The sequence below is a fragment of the Anopheles funestus genome, chromosome 2RL, assembly GCF_943734845.2.
Source record: "Anopheles funestus chromosome 2RL, idAnoFuneDA-416_04, whole genome shotgun sequence".
NCBI lineage: Eukaryota > Metazoa > Arthropoda > Insecta > Diptera > Culicidae > Anopheles > Anopheles funestus.
In genome coordinates, this window is record NC_064598.1 from 8034609 (window position 1) to 8053099 (window position 18491).

The following is an 18491-nucleotide window of genomic DNA, read 5'->3' on the forward strand; positions in this document are numbered from 1 at the left end:
CGTGATTCACCATCAATAGCCTACACACACATAAAACCATTTCCATTCCCTTGAATGTGAATGATAATAATTCTCTACACGCTTCTTGTAATATCTACCTTTGAAGTACAAGAAACAGAAACAAATATTTATACGAACACAGGGACGCTCTGCGATGGTGGACGTACTTTGATGATGACAAAATTGCGTCTCAAAACGACCCGAGCCAAAGTACAATGGCGCCATGTTTTCACGATCGTTCAACATTACAACCGTAATAATATGACACATTTTACTATTGCACACAATATTCAATCATTTTACTATTTCGTGAAGCATGGCCCGTACGTGAAGCATACCCGAATATGATGCACAGTAGGGAAAAAAAGCTTCCCATTGCATGTGAATATAAAAAAGCAGTGCCGGTCACATAAAACCATGAAACACGCGAAGAAATTATCCGTAAAAAATAATGTTATTCGCGCTGATTGCAACGTTTATGTTTCGCCAGTGACACGTAACACCGTGCTGGAAATTGAGGAACGAAGAATCATAAAGGAAAGGTCCTCTGTCTGTCTGGTACTACACAGCGCACACCTATGCGAGGCACGGAACAACCCCATGCCGAAACATGACCGCTTACACGATGATCCGCGCGTTCCCAACAAAACACGACATGGCCGGCGGTTTTTTTCCCCACATTTCCTTCAGTTTTGTTGGTTTTATAGGTTCGAATAACGGCGACACCAACCGACCGGTGCGCGGTAGTAGCTCGTCGCTCGCCCGGTGTTCTTGGGGTTCGATTCCAATTCGTTTCAATTCCGCTTCCGATCTCATCCCTTTGCTTCCAATTTCACTAATTGCTAGCATAAAACCGATAATGACATTACGATGATGGCCATTCTGGAATCGTTATCTCGTCGTTTTCGTGCCATTGCCGGTCGGCGGCGGCGGCGACAGACGTGTGCGCGCCCCGGGAAAGCTTTCTACCCCACCCCAGGGTGGATCGATCTAATAAAGAAGAAGTAAAGAAGCGATGCTTCGATCGCTGCGAATATGAAACTGAGCGTATATTTTCCGTGTTGTGGTGGCATGGTGAATGTCTGATGGGAAATGGGCCACCCCGTTAGAAAGATGTTAAGAGAAGCAACAAAAAACAAAAAAGGACATCGACATCGATGAACCGTGAACCGAAGTGTACCGTGGCAGCACCAAAACGGGTGACCTAATCGTCATCATATTCGATTTTAGGACGAACACGCGGCCCTTTTTTTGTTGCACGTATTGGAAATAGTGATTTTCACCTAATTCAACCACAGGGTAACGAGCGGAGAGAATTTTTGATACAACACGAACCAATGAATAAAAAGGGATTCATTTTCAGCACTCACAGGAAGTTTTGTGCAACAACGATCAGCTTTGGATAGCATTTGATGTTAACTTTTTTGCGGCCTATTCCGTACGGTTGGTCGCACATTATGTTCATGTTGAAATTTGAGAACATAACATAAAACATTTCAACATTGTATTTCAACAAATAAGGGCATTAATTTCCGAGAAAGGATCGTTCAAACAAATGATTCATCCAGGACTCCTTACCATACAGGCCCGTAGAGGAGCTTATCGTTTTCTCTATCATGGTTTGACCGAAAGGAAAACTTTATTTAGCTAGTCTACATAATCCTTCAGCACATGATTTGACATGGTTCGTTTGGTAAAGCGATTCCTTTACCCTGTACTGTACGGAATTTCCACAAGGGGGTTTTTCCGGTCAACGCAAACTAATGCGCTGGTTCTCCCATACGGCGCACACATGTTCACTAGCCCGTAATGATGGGTTTGGTCCAGTAGTAAAAAATACGAACCTTTTCCTTTTCTGACTAGATCCATCCATCTGTCACAACCCATATCTGAAACTCCGAGAGGGCGACCACCAACCGCGAACGCTAGAAGATCTGAAACTGCGCACATAAACACCAACATCGTTGATGGTTTCGCTTCGGGACTTCTCACTGTCAGTCACATCCTCCGCCGACCATATGTTGCCGTGAAATGGTTCGGGGTCCAGTTCATCGTCAATATACCGAACACATCACTATGTCCACCGTCACCACCGCTAGCAGCCAAGCGACCATCGATGAAGTAATTGAGAAATGGAAATGAGTGACTTTTATGGATCTCCATTTTTTCTACACCCTCGACAAGAACCTTGGGAAGGTCATTCGGCATTAGACCGGACACAAGGTAACTGGCCACAATCGAACACACCCCTTCATCTGCAAATGCTGCAAGCTACGACCCATATTCCATCACCGGTTATTGGTTTTTCTGGCTTGCCTTCTCTCTCTCTCTCTCTCTCTTGATCCGAACGATTTATTTATGCTCATTTGCAAACCGCGACAGACAGCGGAATATCCAGATCCTTCCTTCCACGGACTTCTTTCTCGTCGCTCGGTAAAGCAGCAGTAGTTAATGAGCGACCATTGAACATCTGACGGAAGGCACAGATATTTGGGGAGCCCAATAAAAAAATAACCACCCCACAGCATGGGTTTGGGTGGTCCTTGGGCAGCGCGGAAGAGTAACACACACAATGATTGATTCCACGCGCGTTGGTCACCGAGGTTGGGCTGGTCGTACGAATGCGCCCCACCGGACAGGGTATAAGTGATTCGTGCCATCAAAAGCGAAATCAGTAGAACACATCGAAGAAATTTATATCGGAATAAATTATGCAAATAATATCATCGACGATTGTGAGCTTTTACTGAGCGATCCGGTTTTGTAAGGCATTGGGTAGGAAAGGAAAACAGAAAAACCACAAACAGAGAGAAAGAGAGAGAGAGAGAGAGAGAGAGAGAGAGAGAGAGAGAGAGAGAGGGAGTGTGTGGTTGATGCATCGAAGCGATTTTCGTACATAACAATGGGGTAAAGCGATAGAATGACGCTTTTTGCTTTTAATGAAATTAAAATTGTTTTATATTACAACACTGGCGAAAGTGCTCGTAGTGTTGGGAATGGGAAGAATAGTTACGGATCAAGATATTCAAACTGCAGCGACAATATCCCCCCAAAAGCTCGCGAACCATTCAAAAACAAAGAAACCAGAGTGGGACACCCAATCAATGCAAATGTAAGCGATGAAGTTATTAATAACAATTCAATGACATTCTGAAGCAACAACAGATTAAGCTATTTAAATAATGATTTGATTACTTTTCTGTACTCAACTCCATCTGCTCGTTCCTAGGTCCAACTCTACAAGTGACTAGGTCAAAGATTGTATTTGTACAACAACACCATACCGAAAATGCAAAGGATCCGGTGGACTAGGTCACCAATAACATTATTTCCACTTATGGAGAAGATCCATCAAACTTCCCTCCAGCTATCAGCGAGGATTTTCACTAAAATTTTTCTTGGTGGCAAGAAGAAAGGCAACTTGGTTAATATGACATTGGAGAAGGTTATCTGTCACTCGGAAGGGGGAATCTCGAGGACCTTCTCAAACAAACATTAACTTCACATCCATATACACTATGCCCAGACGTTATTAGACCATAGGCACATTAATCGGCAGCGTTAATATAATATTTAACAGTAATTAATTAAAGATTCTGGCCGACCCTAGGTGAGCTGATTGCGTCGTGAGAATGAAACCGGATGCCTGAACTTTTGTTATCCATCGCACAAGATTTGTAATATTCTGCAACATATATCGAGAATAATTCCTTCTATTAGGAGACTATTTTCAATTAAACTTCAAATTAGATTTGAAGAGTAAAGTTCACTACTGTATTGAAGTTGTCACAAACAGAAACCAAGTCAAATGTTTACTTACTACTGCATTGTATAATTCAATTTCATTCTCACGTATTTACCAAAGCTCTTTTTCTTCACTGCAATGTAAATATATGTACAAGTCTTCAAATGGCGTTCATGTGCTGATTTTCAACACCTCAATATCAACATTCTTGCGAAAGCATTTTGTGTATTTACTATAACTTTGTCTACTAAAAAATACGCAAAAAATACCTCAAGCAAAACGCAATCGATGGCAAATGTACGTTCAGCGACAACGCTTCACCTGTGTGGATATCTTCAATTCGTTTGAAATCAACTATCGTGGACAAATAATTATCATAACACAAACTGCTTGCAATTAACGTTGATACGAGAAACTTCCCTCTCAGAGCTCGCACGACTATTAAACGGCCGTCTAAAAGCCAGGGGTTTGTTCCAGGAAATATTTGTATATAAATTGACGTAAAGCAGTTGTATTGCATTACTTGGCTAGAATTGCACGAGCACAATACCCCAGCAACACGTTGCACTCGTTGCAAATTAATTCATCTGCCTTCAAGTCACAATCGTTGGCTCTAATACGGCATCCATCAAAACTGAACCTGCCTGATAGTGGTAGTTCCCAACCATGCGCACCAGAATAGCGGACGCGGGTGTAGTTAAATTAATGAATTTATGGTTTTATGTCTGCTGTGAGGGTTTTATTTCTATCTGTGGCCCCTTCTTTCCTCTCCGCGTTCTTCCAGCCACCCCGGTTGCGCCCTGGCGTTCATGTAAGCGTTATAGTGATAGCGCAGACGACCATTTAGTGGCGACCAATCAACGGACCAAGTGACGCAGCACCCGACGCACCCGAATATGCTGGCGTCGAAGCTTGTTGACGGTCGTTTGTATAAGCTTTTGCCGGAAGCGAACGACGCCAACATCTTCTAGCGATGCTGTACAGTGTGTCTACTCCGCAAGCGTTATGGAGATGCGAGCGTGCAAAATGAGAAATAATTGACACAAACAGGGACGTTTGTCTAGTGCCCTCTGTTCCAACGGGTTCAAGCACTCAATGAACGTCCAGCTGAAAATGAGAATGATTTCTCCAGGTTCCCAGGAAAGCGAAAGGGAGGATGATAAAAATGTATCTCGTCACAAGTATACCGGACGGTAGGGATTACTGGAGAGCAGCAAAGAAGAGGTGGACGGAGGGAGAAGAGGTCAGCGACAAACACTGGTGTCAATAGCAAATTAAGTTACTCGACGCAGAAATAGCGCTCACACCGTACGCAATGTTCGAGCGATGGACGCGAGCTAATCGAGCAGGACATGATACCGTCAACTTTGGGGTTCATCATCCACCCATTCCTTCGTGGTCTGGAACGAATCTCACCCACCGACCAGGACGTATTGCGAACGACAGATGAACGGAATGGACATGAGTTTTTTCTTCTTCTTACTTTCCCCTCTTTCTAGCATCTACTACATTTTTTGGAGCTCCGTGATATAGTGTGTCCTTTCAGTTTGGGCCATCAATACTAGGCTTTAGCACGCACAAGATACACCAAAAGCCGCCCCCGAATGAATGTTTTATCGTTTCCATTGCGCGTTGTTATGGATGCTGAAGGACTGGACGAAAACAGCAGGGGGAGGATCGATTTATACGAAATGCCATTTGCGAAGATGTGTGATGGGAATTAGAAACGCGGGCGAGGACCTTTGCCAACAACGGTTCGAAACGAACCGAACGAACGAGAGCCTGATTACGTTTCTTCTTCATCTGCACTCACGCATGCACACACACACATACGCGCACGGACGCTATTTCTGACGATGATCCCGTACCCGAAATGGCCGAAACGGTGGCAACCGTACAGTTCATCCTATAACCGATCGAATTGGTTATTCCAAACTCCCTAACCTAATTCTCGTCAGCTCATCATCTACCGAAGACCTCCAGGGATGGCTGAAATGACCGTGCGGTTCCGTGAGACGCGCGCGCGCGCGCGCCACCCTCTTACTTTCACTATCGATAGGTCCGTGTCCGTCGAGGCGGAAAGAACATACCGAAACGCTTTCCGCAACGTATATCGTGGACATTTCATAATGGAAACCGATGAAACGTGCCCTTTTTTTTGGCCAGCGGGTGTCCTCGTCCAGGAGTACGGGTGGCAGGGGGGTGGAGCCAAACAAAATGGAATGGATTCACCCTTATTGGATTACTGTTTCTCGTGGCACAAAATAGCGTGACCGCCATCGAAACCGCAACGGCCAAACAGAGACCGGATTGAACCGAAGAAACAAGCGAACGATAGCCAGGCCCTTGTCCCTGTGCATAATAGAAGCAATGGTGCTTCGTTTCGAACTAAACTCAATCGAATGTTTCAGTCACATTCCATTAATTCGTGCGATTGCGAGAAGACTAGCTTTGAATGGCCGGGAAAATCATCATTTCATTATACTTCCACCAAACAACCTCGTCGGGTTGTTGACGAATTGTAGGAAAAGTTTCATTTCGATAGTCACCGACTAAAGTGGAGAGAGAGAGAAAGAGAGAGAGAGAAAGGAATCAAATAATTTATGTTCGCATTTGTTTTTGAACAAACTCAGCCCAAAGAGATGTATGAAAATCATCCAATCCAGCGATAAATCCTTTTGAGCATTAATCACACCCGGAGCCCATTAATGAGTGTGCGCATTAGAACAATCTGCGACGCAGAATGTATGTATGAGTGTTTCGGAGAAATTTAAAAGCATTTTTCAAAACGACTACATTATCTACTTACATGGTATTACACACATCCATTTCCGGTGACGCGAAATGGAGATGACTGTGCGTCTAAGGACGATCCTGGATGATGAAACCAGCGGGATGACGATGCACGGGTACCGAGCATGGTGACATGATGACAGGTTACATTAACTCGTTAACTCGAAGATTTCAGTGAGTACGAGTTTCACATTTCACTTTTCATCACCCGGTCGGTCGGTAGTATACGCGTGCCTCGTCTCGCGACGATACCATTAAACCGTACACGAATGGGGCGTTTCATCAGTCGTCGGAGTATTTTCGGTTCTGTTTTGTTCTGTGAGTCGTTTCCAGTACGGTATCACAAGTAGGACGAACGAGAAACAAACGGAAGTCAATCTTCACTGCATATCCGCGCGTTCAACGGCACAGATGATGCATTCACGACTGAACCACCAACACTTTCTACACCTTCTAGCAACATCTTTTCAAAACTTCATTTCGCTCTACAGCTGCCCTTGTTTCGCACACTTCTGGATTTCTACTGCTCGTGAGTTTCATTTTTAAAAACTCTTACCATTTGTAAACCGCCGCTTTACAAGCGAACGTTTTAAAATTAATGCAGTTTACACTTTGCTGTCACTTTTCGTTTTCCCCTGAGAATGCATTTGTGCGGATATGCCTACAAGAGCAAACAACCACAGGTGAATGTGTGTTTAACTGACTTTTTTGTCTAAGTCCGCGATATTCAACGTGTTGTTACTTGTTGCTAGCGTTTCGACAAAACACTTCACTGTCTATTTTTTTATGATAAATTTCTTACAGCTAAACTAAAGCCTTACACAGTACACCACCACTGCCTTGACACCATCCGTACGGTCTGAAATCGTAACGAAAGAGCTCCCGATCTGGGGAAGGTCAAATATACGCAACGAAAGCTCTGCACGTCCAGCGCGTTGCTTCTCCATTCCAGCATGGATGACGAATCGATGCTAATGAAGCATTATGTGCAACACGGGGCAACGATTGAATGAATTTTTTAAAAGCTTATACTGTCACCTTTACACTACTACTGCTGGTGGTGGGGTATAGGGCGGCCCATTGTCCAATAATCTCTTTGATCCACTTTGGCGCCCATCTCATCACTGTTATCCCGTTTCGTATTCGATATCCAATTTAGTAACCGCAACAGCACGCATCCGATCCATACCGTTCCCGGTAAGTATGCTACCGTGCGCAGAACATTGCGCACTACGATCATATCATCGCTCAGGCTTTGTATCGCACGACGACGGTTCTATCGCTGCAACAGCTTAGTTGCATCAACGGTCGGGTGCGTATTCTCGTGCTTGCGGATGCGTTGTTCGGGGTGTTGCTTATTAGTCTTCTTACGCCTACGTTCACTGCTAGGACTAGTCGTCAGATTGAGCTTAGCACTAATGGGGTTGTCAACGTCACCGTGTGACGGTCTCGCGTATCCACCGCCACCGCTTCCGGCGCGCTGATGATTGATTGAGTTTTGATGAGCGACGGTACCGGCATTGGCCACGGTACTGTGGTTACCGCCTCCGCTAGACACCGCTGCACGAAACGACGATGGTCCGATGGCCGGCAACGGTCCACCGCTGCCACTGTCCGACTTCCAGCGCCGCCGTCCTCCACCAGCAGTGCCGGTGGTGATGATACGGTCGCGGTCATCCTGCGGTGTCATCATCGCCGGAGCCGAACGGGCCCGCGGGGCCCGATATCAGTGATGCTCGTTGCTGGGCATGTCGTCAATGTTGCTGTCCCAGTTGAACTCCGTCACGCCACTCCGCACGCCCAGATTGCCCAGATGCGCGAACCGGACCTCGAAGTCGTTATCTTTGGCTTTGAGTCTTTCGAATCTGTTGCGGTGGGACGACAAAACCGCACAACATCCAGCCAACGGGCCAGCCAAAACACCGGGAAAAGAGAAATGCCAAACAAACAGAAGAATATTTTAGTATATGGTAAGCAGCAAATCGTGCCGAGCTGGTGACGGTAATGGATTGTCAACTTTTGGGCTGGAAGATTTGGTAGAGCCGTTGGGTGTGTTGGGTAACACCAACAGGTTAATGGCTTCGTGACTTCCTGACGAGGCGCGATATCCCCGTACGGGGATGCTTTCCGTGATTTCGTAATTTATTTCTAGCTGCCATTGAATACGATTATACAGCGTTAATCGATAAGCTAATGGTTTCACCACTTTGCCCTCTATCCACCGGTTTCATCCTAAAAAAAAGGATACACAGAGTGTGTGGTTTAAATGTTACCCAACGGTAAACAAATGTTTTGACAATGTATCGTTACATTTAGAACTGTCCTTCGCCTTTTCCCTGCCTTTAGCGCAAGGAAGCATTTATTCACTTTTTTATGACTGATTTTATCTGCTTTCTTTATCCGAACAAACTTCTCACTTCAAACCCTAGTAAAGTAACAAAAGACCACAACCAGTTTACAATTTAATAAAATGCTCGCCCCAACTTTATTATCCTGCGCTAAAAAAGTCATAAAGTAGCAGCAGTCCAACAGCCACAATAACTTCCCTTTTATCGCGATGGTCAGTTAATGCGCTTCCACTAGCTTAATCCGCTTGAAATGACCCGGATAAGCCGCAAATGCAATAGAGAGTTACAACACAATTCTTACGTTTCTGCACTGCAGCGCAGCACAACGGTAAGCGCCCATTTCGGGAAGGTGTCGAACGAAAGTCTACGTACAAACACACTTTTTTGCTCCCATGAAAAATGCCTTAAGCTACAGAGATTTACACACAGCTCCGAGCGTGCCCCGAGCGTGCAAAACAAATGCAACCAAAGCCAACGTGTGTGGCGTGCGGTTGTCTCATAATAATTCGCTAGTTTTTATTGCGCCAATCGTTTGTATGCCAAGTCGTGTTTAGAGTTAATAGTCGATTGTGGTCGTGCCAAATATTAAGGACGGTGGGTAGCAGGTAAACACTGCAAAGCATTAAACGCACTCACAATTACCAGACGGGTCAGTTTAGCACCTTTTGTCAGGATGGGAAAACCACGTGAAACTATTTTGCCAAAAGATCGTACCGGTTGCGGGGACAGGAATTTATGTTACTGTCACAACAAACCACACTATCGTGTAACTGTCTTCGATTGTCTGGTTAACTTCTTGGCCCCGATTTATGGTAAGATGCAACTGACGAGCAAGTAGCGCACACGGCAACTCTTATCTCTAGTCATTTATCACACTTGAACGAGTGCAGTGAAGATTATGTTTTTTGGGGCGGAGTGTGTGCCTCAACAGGAATAGTTTTAACATGCGGCAGCGACGATGAGTCTTTAGCATGCCACATACACACACACACACACACAAACACACCGTTGGTGTATTTTCCGTGTCGGGAAGGAAACAAAAATCAAGCCATCGAAATATGCATTCCATTCCGGACGGAACGACCGTATGATAAGTGCACAGAACATGCACTGCTAGATAATGCCGTGCACGGAAACTATGAGAGACGGTGCAAACGCAAGCAGTAGCTGCAGCTGAAGTAACAAGCGAGAAAAAATACAATTGTACAAACAGATTGCATGTCAGGATGGTATTAGAAATAGAATCGCTTTCATTCTTCTTTTCTTTTTCATCGGAGTACCACCACTACCACGTCCAGGCAATCAAACGTTCCGTACGCTTTGTGGAGCACTTTCAATTAATAACTGTTCCGCCCAGAACGAAAGATGCATCACCGCACCATTACACCGCCACCTGCCGAAGCGAGGAGCCTTTTTTTGCCTGTTCGTCCTCTACGGACGAGCGGATTAAAAAAAAAGCGTTGAGAACATGTTGGTCGCCGGAAGAAAATACAAACTGCTAAACGAAAGTGTATCTAGAACCTGACCGGATAGTATCGGACCGGGTGAGAAAGTTCTTCAGTGTTCGCCGTTGTTGCACGCGACCCTGCCGTTTCGTGCTACGTTAATAAACGCTTCGAGGCCGGAAGTGCCCACTTGCCACAACGCCACACAAAATTTAAACCACACGAGGGTTCTTGCATCCTTTTGCCGACCAGCTTGCCGAAAGGGCAGGGATTATGGATTGTACCTTTGGAACATTAGCTTCTTCGCGAACGCGTACAGCTCGAGGTCTAGCGCGTTCAGCTGGTCGATGCGGGCCCGCTGGCCCGGTGTCAGGCTGTTCATCGTCACCGTCGACACGGTGGTGTTATGCTGCTCGAACGGTATCGCGAACCGTAGGTTGAACGTTTCTTCGAAGATGTACTGCGAAATCTTCTGGTACTCGGTCAGACCGAAGTAGGACATGGCCGCTAGGTTGCGCTTGGCGCTGGCCAACATGATACGGTCCCGTTCGGCACCCGGCATGTACGTTTTGTTGTAACAACCGACCAGGGCCAGGTCGGCGAGCATGCGCGTCTGTCGGTTGGCGGCCAGATTGCTTTCGCACCCGGCGAACTCATCCAGCGCCACACCATTCCAGTTGGCACCTGTACAAGAAGGGGAGAAAAACAGAAATTCATTAATAATGACAAGTATTTCTTACGGGTAACTTCAAACTACACCACAAACAAAACCGTGCGATAGGCACATGAAAACAGCGTCCAGATTCCAGTCTCGTCGAAGCTGTGACAAGGTTTTCTCACACCATATTACACTATTCATTTGCACAGCATAATTTGGACAACGTAATAAAAGACCATCCCATCTTTCTACATCCCCACATGACGACCTATGGGAGTGTGTTTTGTGTAAACAAGCTGTTGATACCTTTCCGCGACCGAAAGACCAGCGGAGTTTTAAAAGCAAACAACAGAGTAGCAGCGAGGTCACAGCCAAACATCTTGGATGTGAACGGGAACAGTAAAGGCCGGCTGTGAAAGATGTTTCGTGCAGCAGGAACCCTTGATGCCCCGTACAACCAAACAATCAAACGCTCTTAAGTACTACAATATTTGATTACACGCGGTGTATTGAGACAGCCGCTTCGGAGTCAAACATCAAGCAAGTGAAAATCGTATCTTCGGTTCGGTTTCTTCGGTTTCCTTTTCCCAAGCTTCAACATGCATTGAGGGCCGTCAAACATTTTGAACACTTAACTGAGAGCATCAAAAATGGCAATAAAAAATATGAAAATTTCATTATTAAATATGTATGCTTGCTTTTATCATTGTCATAAAAATCAAAGGCTCTTTTCCATTGGATCGCATTTTCTGTGTGATCTCGGTGATCGACTTTTGAATATGTTGACACCGAAGGTGCCGCACAATAAAACACACTCTCATACGTACAGTGAGTGTTTCAATTCGCACAAATTAATGTTGATTCGATTCAATTACGTTACGCCACAACACTCTGCACATGATTGACATATAACACCGCCTAAACCATAAATGAAGAATTTCAAAACACAGTCGTGTTTCTTCAAGTACGTGTTACTTCGTTTGGCGAAATTTGAACGAACGCCATTGAACGAACTGTACATTAATTAATGAACAAGCGTCGTGTTTCAAAAACACAACTTTATACCACACCACAACGTCATCACCAGATCATTCCAGTTGGTTATATTGTGTGAAGTAATAAGAACAAACAGTTTCCACACCAACTCGAGTAGCTTACCCAAGATGCTTGAAAAGACATCCTGGATGAACGAAATGGATGAAGGTACACAAATAAATTTAATTACATTAGAGATGGAAGGTGAAGATAGCTGGTAACTCATCTAACTAAATCACAAACACGCCATCAAAGACAGGGATGTGTTTGAATACGCCAGAGCCAAAGCCAACACTTCAATGCCTTCGCTGAATGGCAAATCTATCAATCTTTGAGTAATTGAGCGCGAACTCGTCAGCACACGTCCGGTTCGATTATGCTGACGATGTGTGCATTTTCCGAATATAAATATTGATAGTGAACTTCGCTTGCCAAGGAGACACCTAGTCTCATACGGACCAGTGCAGCAAATGTCCGTGACCCATGAGAATGACGTCGATGACATGGTGCTCGTCGATGGTTCTCATTTGTTTCCATCCGACACGGTTGATTTCACAGATCAATTACAAAATCGGAATCATCCAGTCAGAGCGTTACATTTCTCTTCACCCCACCCGTTATGTTCACGGGGCGAAGCAAGATTATCATAATCGTTCAATCACATCCTGTGCTTGTGCTAGTTAACCCTGGTAGAGCTAGACTCCTTAAAGCATGCTTACATCTCGTGCAACTTGCCATAACTCGCTATAGAAACTTCGGGTTGCTTGGGTACAACGGGTGACCACCAATGCTGGTAATGTGGAGAATAGACAACAATCGCCTATCTTCTTCCACTTTCTTCAAAAAGACATAAAGTATTGTTCATACTGATGTCTGTCTTACGGTCGTCATTGTCATCATCTGCGTGTCGTCGTATCGGTGTACACAAATGCAACATTTTTATGAAATCCCACAAAGCATTAAATTGCAACAATATGAACTTCATCGTTTGCATCACCTTTTGTTTTTGATCCTGTACCGCGAAACACCTCCGCATCGACACAGCGAGAGCGCTCTGGCACAACCAACCAACATAGCGCTAGCCGAACGCTTCACATCGAAAGGCCAAACCCTTTGGGGAGCCATTTCTTGAGCCATCGACCCGAACTCAACTTTCACGGAACTTAGGGGCACACAGGATGATGTCATGTCCCGGGCGGGTTAAAGTTATTTGGATCGGGAATAGATTTTGTGGAAGGCATCACAACACCCGGTAGAGCGAACACGGTGTCGGCGGCCGGCATCGTTGTCGGTATGCAAATTTACAATCGTTGTTATTACTTTGCACCACGTGGCAACGAAGAGAGCAGCATCAATAAAAGGGAACACCCAAGCCAAGCCTCCGCACAGGTTCTGTAAAAAAAATACAGAACCGAGAACACTCCACGATTGGCTTCTAGTGTGCAAAGAGCAGCATCTTGGCGCCACAGCATGGTGTTAGCTTCATTTGGTGGAGCATACTAGAATCAAACTCAGCACAACCGTGTCTACCGGGATCTCCAAGATGCTGCGCTGTGTATCTTTGCTTTCTTGGCGTTTTTTTTTTAAATGTTCTTCGTATACGGCGAGCGGTTTTACACACCCAGTACATCCGAAAGCCCGCTGGGAAGCATCGAGGCGTGTAGAAAAACAATTATATTCGCGAACATTTCGAGGTTGGCAAATACATTCGGGAACAGAGCGCACTAGGGCCGAACGAAAAAAAAGGGAAGACATCCAAATGGAAAAACCACCGTCTCTGTTGAGCGAAAATTCTGCTGTTATTCCGTTCATGTCAGTGGTCGGCAACCATCATGAAAAGATGAACCATCATGTGGGATCATCTTTTTTCACTTTGAAGTTGGCTGTTATAAATTGTACCACAAATTGTACGTGTAATTGAACTATAATTCTGGTGCCTGAGAATAATCAAAAAATCGAATTAATTGTTCAAATTTTCCTTGAGAAGAATGTGGCATTGGGATCTCTCTTAATGACTTATACCATGCTACAAGGTTGGAAACATATAAGAACTGAAATAATGTCTGATTTTTAAACAAAAAGCCCTTTAGGCTCGAGATATTTGCCGACCACTGGTTAAGATTCATCATTTGTCCTTTGTGCTTCGTCAACTTTTCTTTCAAACGAAGTAATGAATGTGCAATACGAGAAGGCAATGGAAAATTACGTGGAACTTTTCATTCTCCTCCTAACAGCACACAAGGACGTCTGCTTCGTAGCCAAATAATTCCCCAAACGCGATTCGAATGGTTCTGTTTGAAGAGATGGCAAATGGCGAGAAAAAAAGAAAAAGCACATCGGGACATTTAAAAGAAAAACCCCCAATGGACACAGTAAGCAGCGAGTGATCAAAACATAGAATGGAAAATATATATAATTTCTACCCTGGCACACTGGAAACTACGGTCAAACTAACATTGGATAGAGAAACGGTGCGCTGGGACAGCGAAATAAAAATTCCCATTCCCGATTGTGGTCATTCCAAAGTGCCTAAGGAGAAACAACCACACACACATACACAAGTAGTAACAGTGTTCCCGAGCGAACATTTCGGAACAAACATTGAAGCATTTACTTTTTTGTATAATAAACCAAATAAAGGAACCAAACATACCTCAGCCAACCAGACGTAGGAGTTTAGAAAAGATGTGATCAAAGTTTGAACAGCGGAAATATGATGCCTGAGCAATTCCGACCAGAGTCTTGAACGGCTTCATCTTCGCCTTTTCCCTCCGGACGGGGAGAGAAAAAAAAGGAAAGCTTTTGTCAAACAAACGATTACAACTCAAACAAAGTACAATCCCTCCAGAGATTGTTCGACATTTTCCAGCAGCCAAACTAAACTTGCCATGGATCTTTCTTCGTACTTCGGCGTTCGATCCCGTGGAAATGAAGTTTACTTTTAGTAAGCTTGTTTTTTTCATCTCCTCATCCGGTACCAATAGTTAACGAAGAATTATTTAAGAACGAATTTTCATTACATTGTAACGTTTTTAGCACACAACACGCTGGCGAACCAGAACGTATGAAGGAAGGAAAATGTCCCCTTCCTCCGAAGAACGAAAAACCCCATCTCGTCACTTTCATTTTCCAGGTCACCGGGGTTTAGAAGGAGACTTTGTGTGATGTTCGTTAGCTTATATCGTATGCCGGGGGGCTGTTTAAATCAAAGTCTCAATGCTCCATTTCTTTTGCTGCTACGACTGCTAACGTTGCGTTATGCCCAAACGTGGGCCAAGTAAGTGAAGGGATACCCGAACAGGGAATGATCATTTATGGAAGGCGTAGACGGAAAACACCTTTTTGGAACCGGCAAACAGTGAGACGAAAAATGTTACTTATTTTTTCCCCCATCCGGAAGCCAACAAATGAGAAGAAAGGACAAACCTGGTGGCTTCGGCTTCCGGATACACTAAGGAGAGTCGCGCACATACACCAAGGCCAGCACCACATCAAGCTTCCACTATGTGTGGGCATCAAACCGTAGAGTACGATTATTTTCTTATGCAAATAGATGCATGTTAGGGAAGATTAAAAACTTGGCCATGAATTATTCATTTCCCATCCTTTGGAGACGAGCAAAGGGATTTTTATGCTATTTTTTTTCACTCTCTCATTTTTCTCCATCGCGGACACGTTGCTGTGCGGGGAAAAAAGCATCGACCACAAACGGTTTCAACACGCAAACCAAAATCAACTCCCCTGTTTGTAAGCGTACACCCCCGAGCAGACCTTCTTCTACCCTATTTGACAAATCTAACCACCGCCGGTAGACATCATCATCAACAACGGCTTTCAGTGCGCCACCGAACCATTATTGGAAGCTTCCACACCGTGTGTATGGGGGTGTAATGGTTGGGGAACACATTCGAACATCACCTGGTGCGCATCGTCCTTCGGTCTTCCGGTATTACGAGCTGATCATATACCGGTTGAACAATTTTTGCCGGCACGGGGAATCCCCATCATTTTCCATCACTTTATTTTCACTGCTCGCTGCGGTGTACGCGATAAGCAACATGGAAAACGATATTCATTTTCCATTTTCATGAGCCCTACGATCGAGGAGATGGGAAAGCCACCCTTGTACACCCCCCCCCCCCCCCCCCCCCCCCCTTGGAGACAGTGTTCTTTACGCTCACGACGAAAGACACGACCCAACAAGCAACAAAACCGGTGACATGCAAATGTATAACCGCAATCTGTAACTGAAAGATGGTTCGGGGAAAATTTGCAAAAACATACACCCGGATATCACACAACCGGTATTGCGAATGGAAGAAAGTTTTTCTCCAATTAAAAATAATGAGCAGCGGTGTCGATTCGCCGAGGAAGATCGTTTTCCTCGGTGTCGCTTGCAAACGAAACACGGCGAAGTGCGTATTTCTTTCATTCTTTCCCACGGCTTTGCTTGCACTCGCTAGTTGTTATTAAAAGCTTGTTTGTTTTGCTATTATTTCTTCCTTACTTGTAGCAGGTATGATTGAAGTTGTACGTGACTCAACATACGGAGAAATTGAAATGAAGAAACTAAATTAATTCGATTGCCCATCACAATAAAACACTAAAGAAATAAAGCTTTTGAAATGAGGTAGAATATTTAATGTTTAATTCATCGCAGAATAATGATGATTGAAGCAATCACTCCAATTTAAATGCCATCTTCAACTGTTGAGGCTTTGCTGGGCAATGTTGAAATTCCGGATTAATCCTTCAACGGAATGATTTAAAGCCCATTACAAAGATGACAACGACATTTCAACCACGGAACCACGGAGCCAAAAAGCTTATTTGAGGACCAATAATCCATATAATCCCATAACGATTGGATCAAGTCATTTGCAGAGCTTCATTTTCCATCAGCACGCAAAACAGAATAATTCATGAATGATGCTATCCTTGCTTATTTACGACATTTGCAGAGATAATTGTTTTAAAGCTAGTTTTAAATCTATTACTGAATTTCAGCGAGGAGTCGCTACCACATAAGCGGCGAAGATTTCTACACGACAGGACCGGGTGTCAAATCATTTCCGGACTGATTCTTGTGCGTAGAACTGACTATCCGCCGCCTACGGGTAAATCTAGGCAAGGAAATCCATAAAAGGCAGGCCCTCAATATCTATTCTGAGGTTGTAGTGACCACAGAAAAAGAAGAATAGCATCACCAAACAACATTAGGAATATTTATGATAAATCTTTACAATTGGCAAGCCTAAGGTAAGGTACTAACTATCATTCACTCAGGGCTCAATGACCTATTAGGACATTTGCTTACTATTAAGATTTAATTTAAGCGAGTATTTGGAAACATTCTTTACATGACACGATGGCATAATTTGTTTCCTCCTAGAGGCTCCAGAATTATAAATATCTCTCAAGGATTTACCGTGATTAGATTCTCGGTATAAGCCGTACATGTTTAGAATAATTATTTTGATTAAAAACATTAATAGAAGATATACGAACGAAATAAGTTTAAAAAAACGCAAGAAGATTCTTCATTGTATAAAAATCTATGATCACGTCTCATGCAAAACATTGGTGCAGCGCGCATCTTCATGAAATTGAGTACACTCAGCCCTTCAAGGTAACCCAATTTGCTGGCCCTTGTGAAATGATAGTGTCCAGTGTTGGCGAATAAATTTATGGCGACCCTCCTTTGCCGACTCCATCGCCGTCTCCATTCCGCAAGCGTACCTCAGGATTTAAAGACAATAATGGCTACGCCATGGCAAACATTCGCACACTTTATCGTCTCTTGCCTTGCGATGCTGATTGCTCCGGAAAATGGTGTAAATTTGCTTCCTTGAGATGTGCACAAGACCCAACCCTGGTTGCTGGTTGTGGCCAATCGTTTCGAGTGGACGATGGGTTCTAAAATAAAACCGCAATGATTTCGTTTTTATTTCCATCGTTCAATCGTATTTCGGGTTTCCGGACCGCGAAGAAAGCAGATAGTATTGCCAAGGAAAGATAACATAAAAACCGATACCATGCTGGAATTGGTGGTACGGAGAGGGTTGTTTTTTGGAAAATTGCCGTATCGTTGGGCTTCGTGACTATAGAGGGAAAGCAATTTTCGTTTTCTCCATCCTTTCGGGAGATGGGACAAAGAAAGTGGAAACTTTGTACAGACGGCACATGTTGGCACCTTGCATGTTTGATACTTGAATGGTGAAACCGGAAGAACGTCACTAGAGCACTAAGAGATTTTTCATGTATAACTTAACTTCTCTGCTATCGTGGAATCCCGTATTTGACAATTTTTTTTGGGATAGTATGTTTCGCATGGACCTGGGTAAGTATCCCCATATTAGTATAAGGCAAAAAGGAATTTATTCAAAACGGTAAATAGATAAACCAAGAAAGGAATGAACGATTCGTGACATGGTTAAACTCTAACAAGATAAGCATAAGACACTTAT

General features: G+C 44.2%; 1 protein-coding gene across 1 annotated transcript in view; it reads right to left on the reverse strand.

The window, feature by feature from the left end:
* The window catches only part of LOC125761434 (heparan-sulfate 6-O-sulfotransferase 1), a 69452-nt gene that overhangs the window by 24934 nt on the left and 26027 nt on the right, over positions 1-18491 (reverse strand). The window contains exons 4-5 of the mRNA XM_049422558.1: positions 10616-11015; positions 6555-8403 (exon numbers count right to left, since the gene is read on the reverse strand). Coding sequence (XP_049278515.1) covers positions 8265-8403; positions 10616-11015 — 539 coding nt within the window. The 3' untranslated portion in view covers positions 6555-8264. The remainder of the gene's footprint in view (positions 1-6554; positions 8404-10615; positions 11016-18491) is intronic.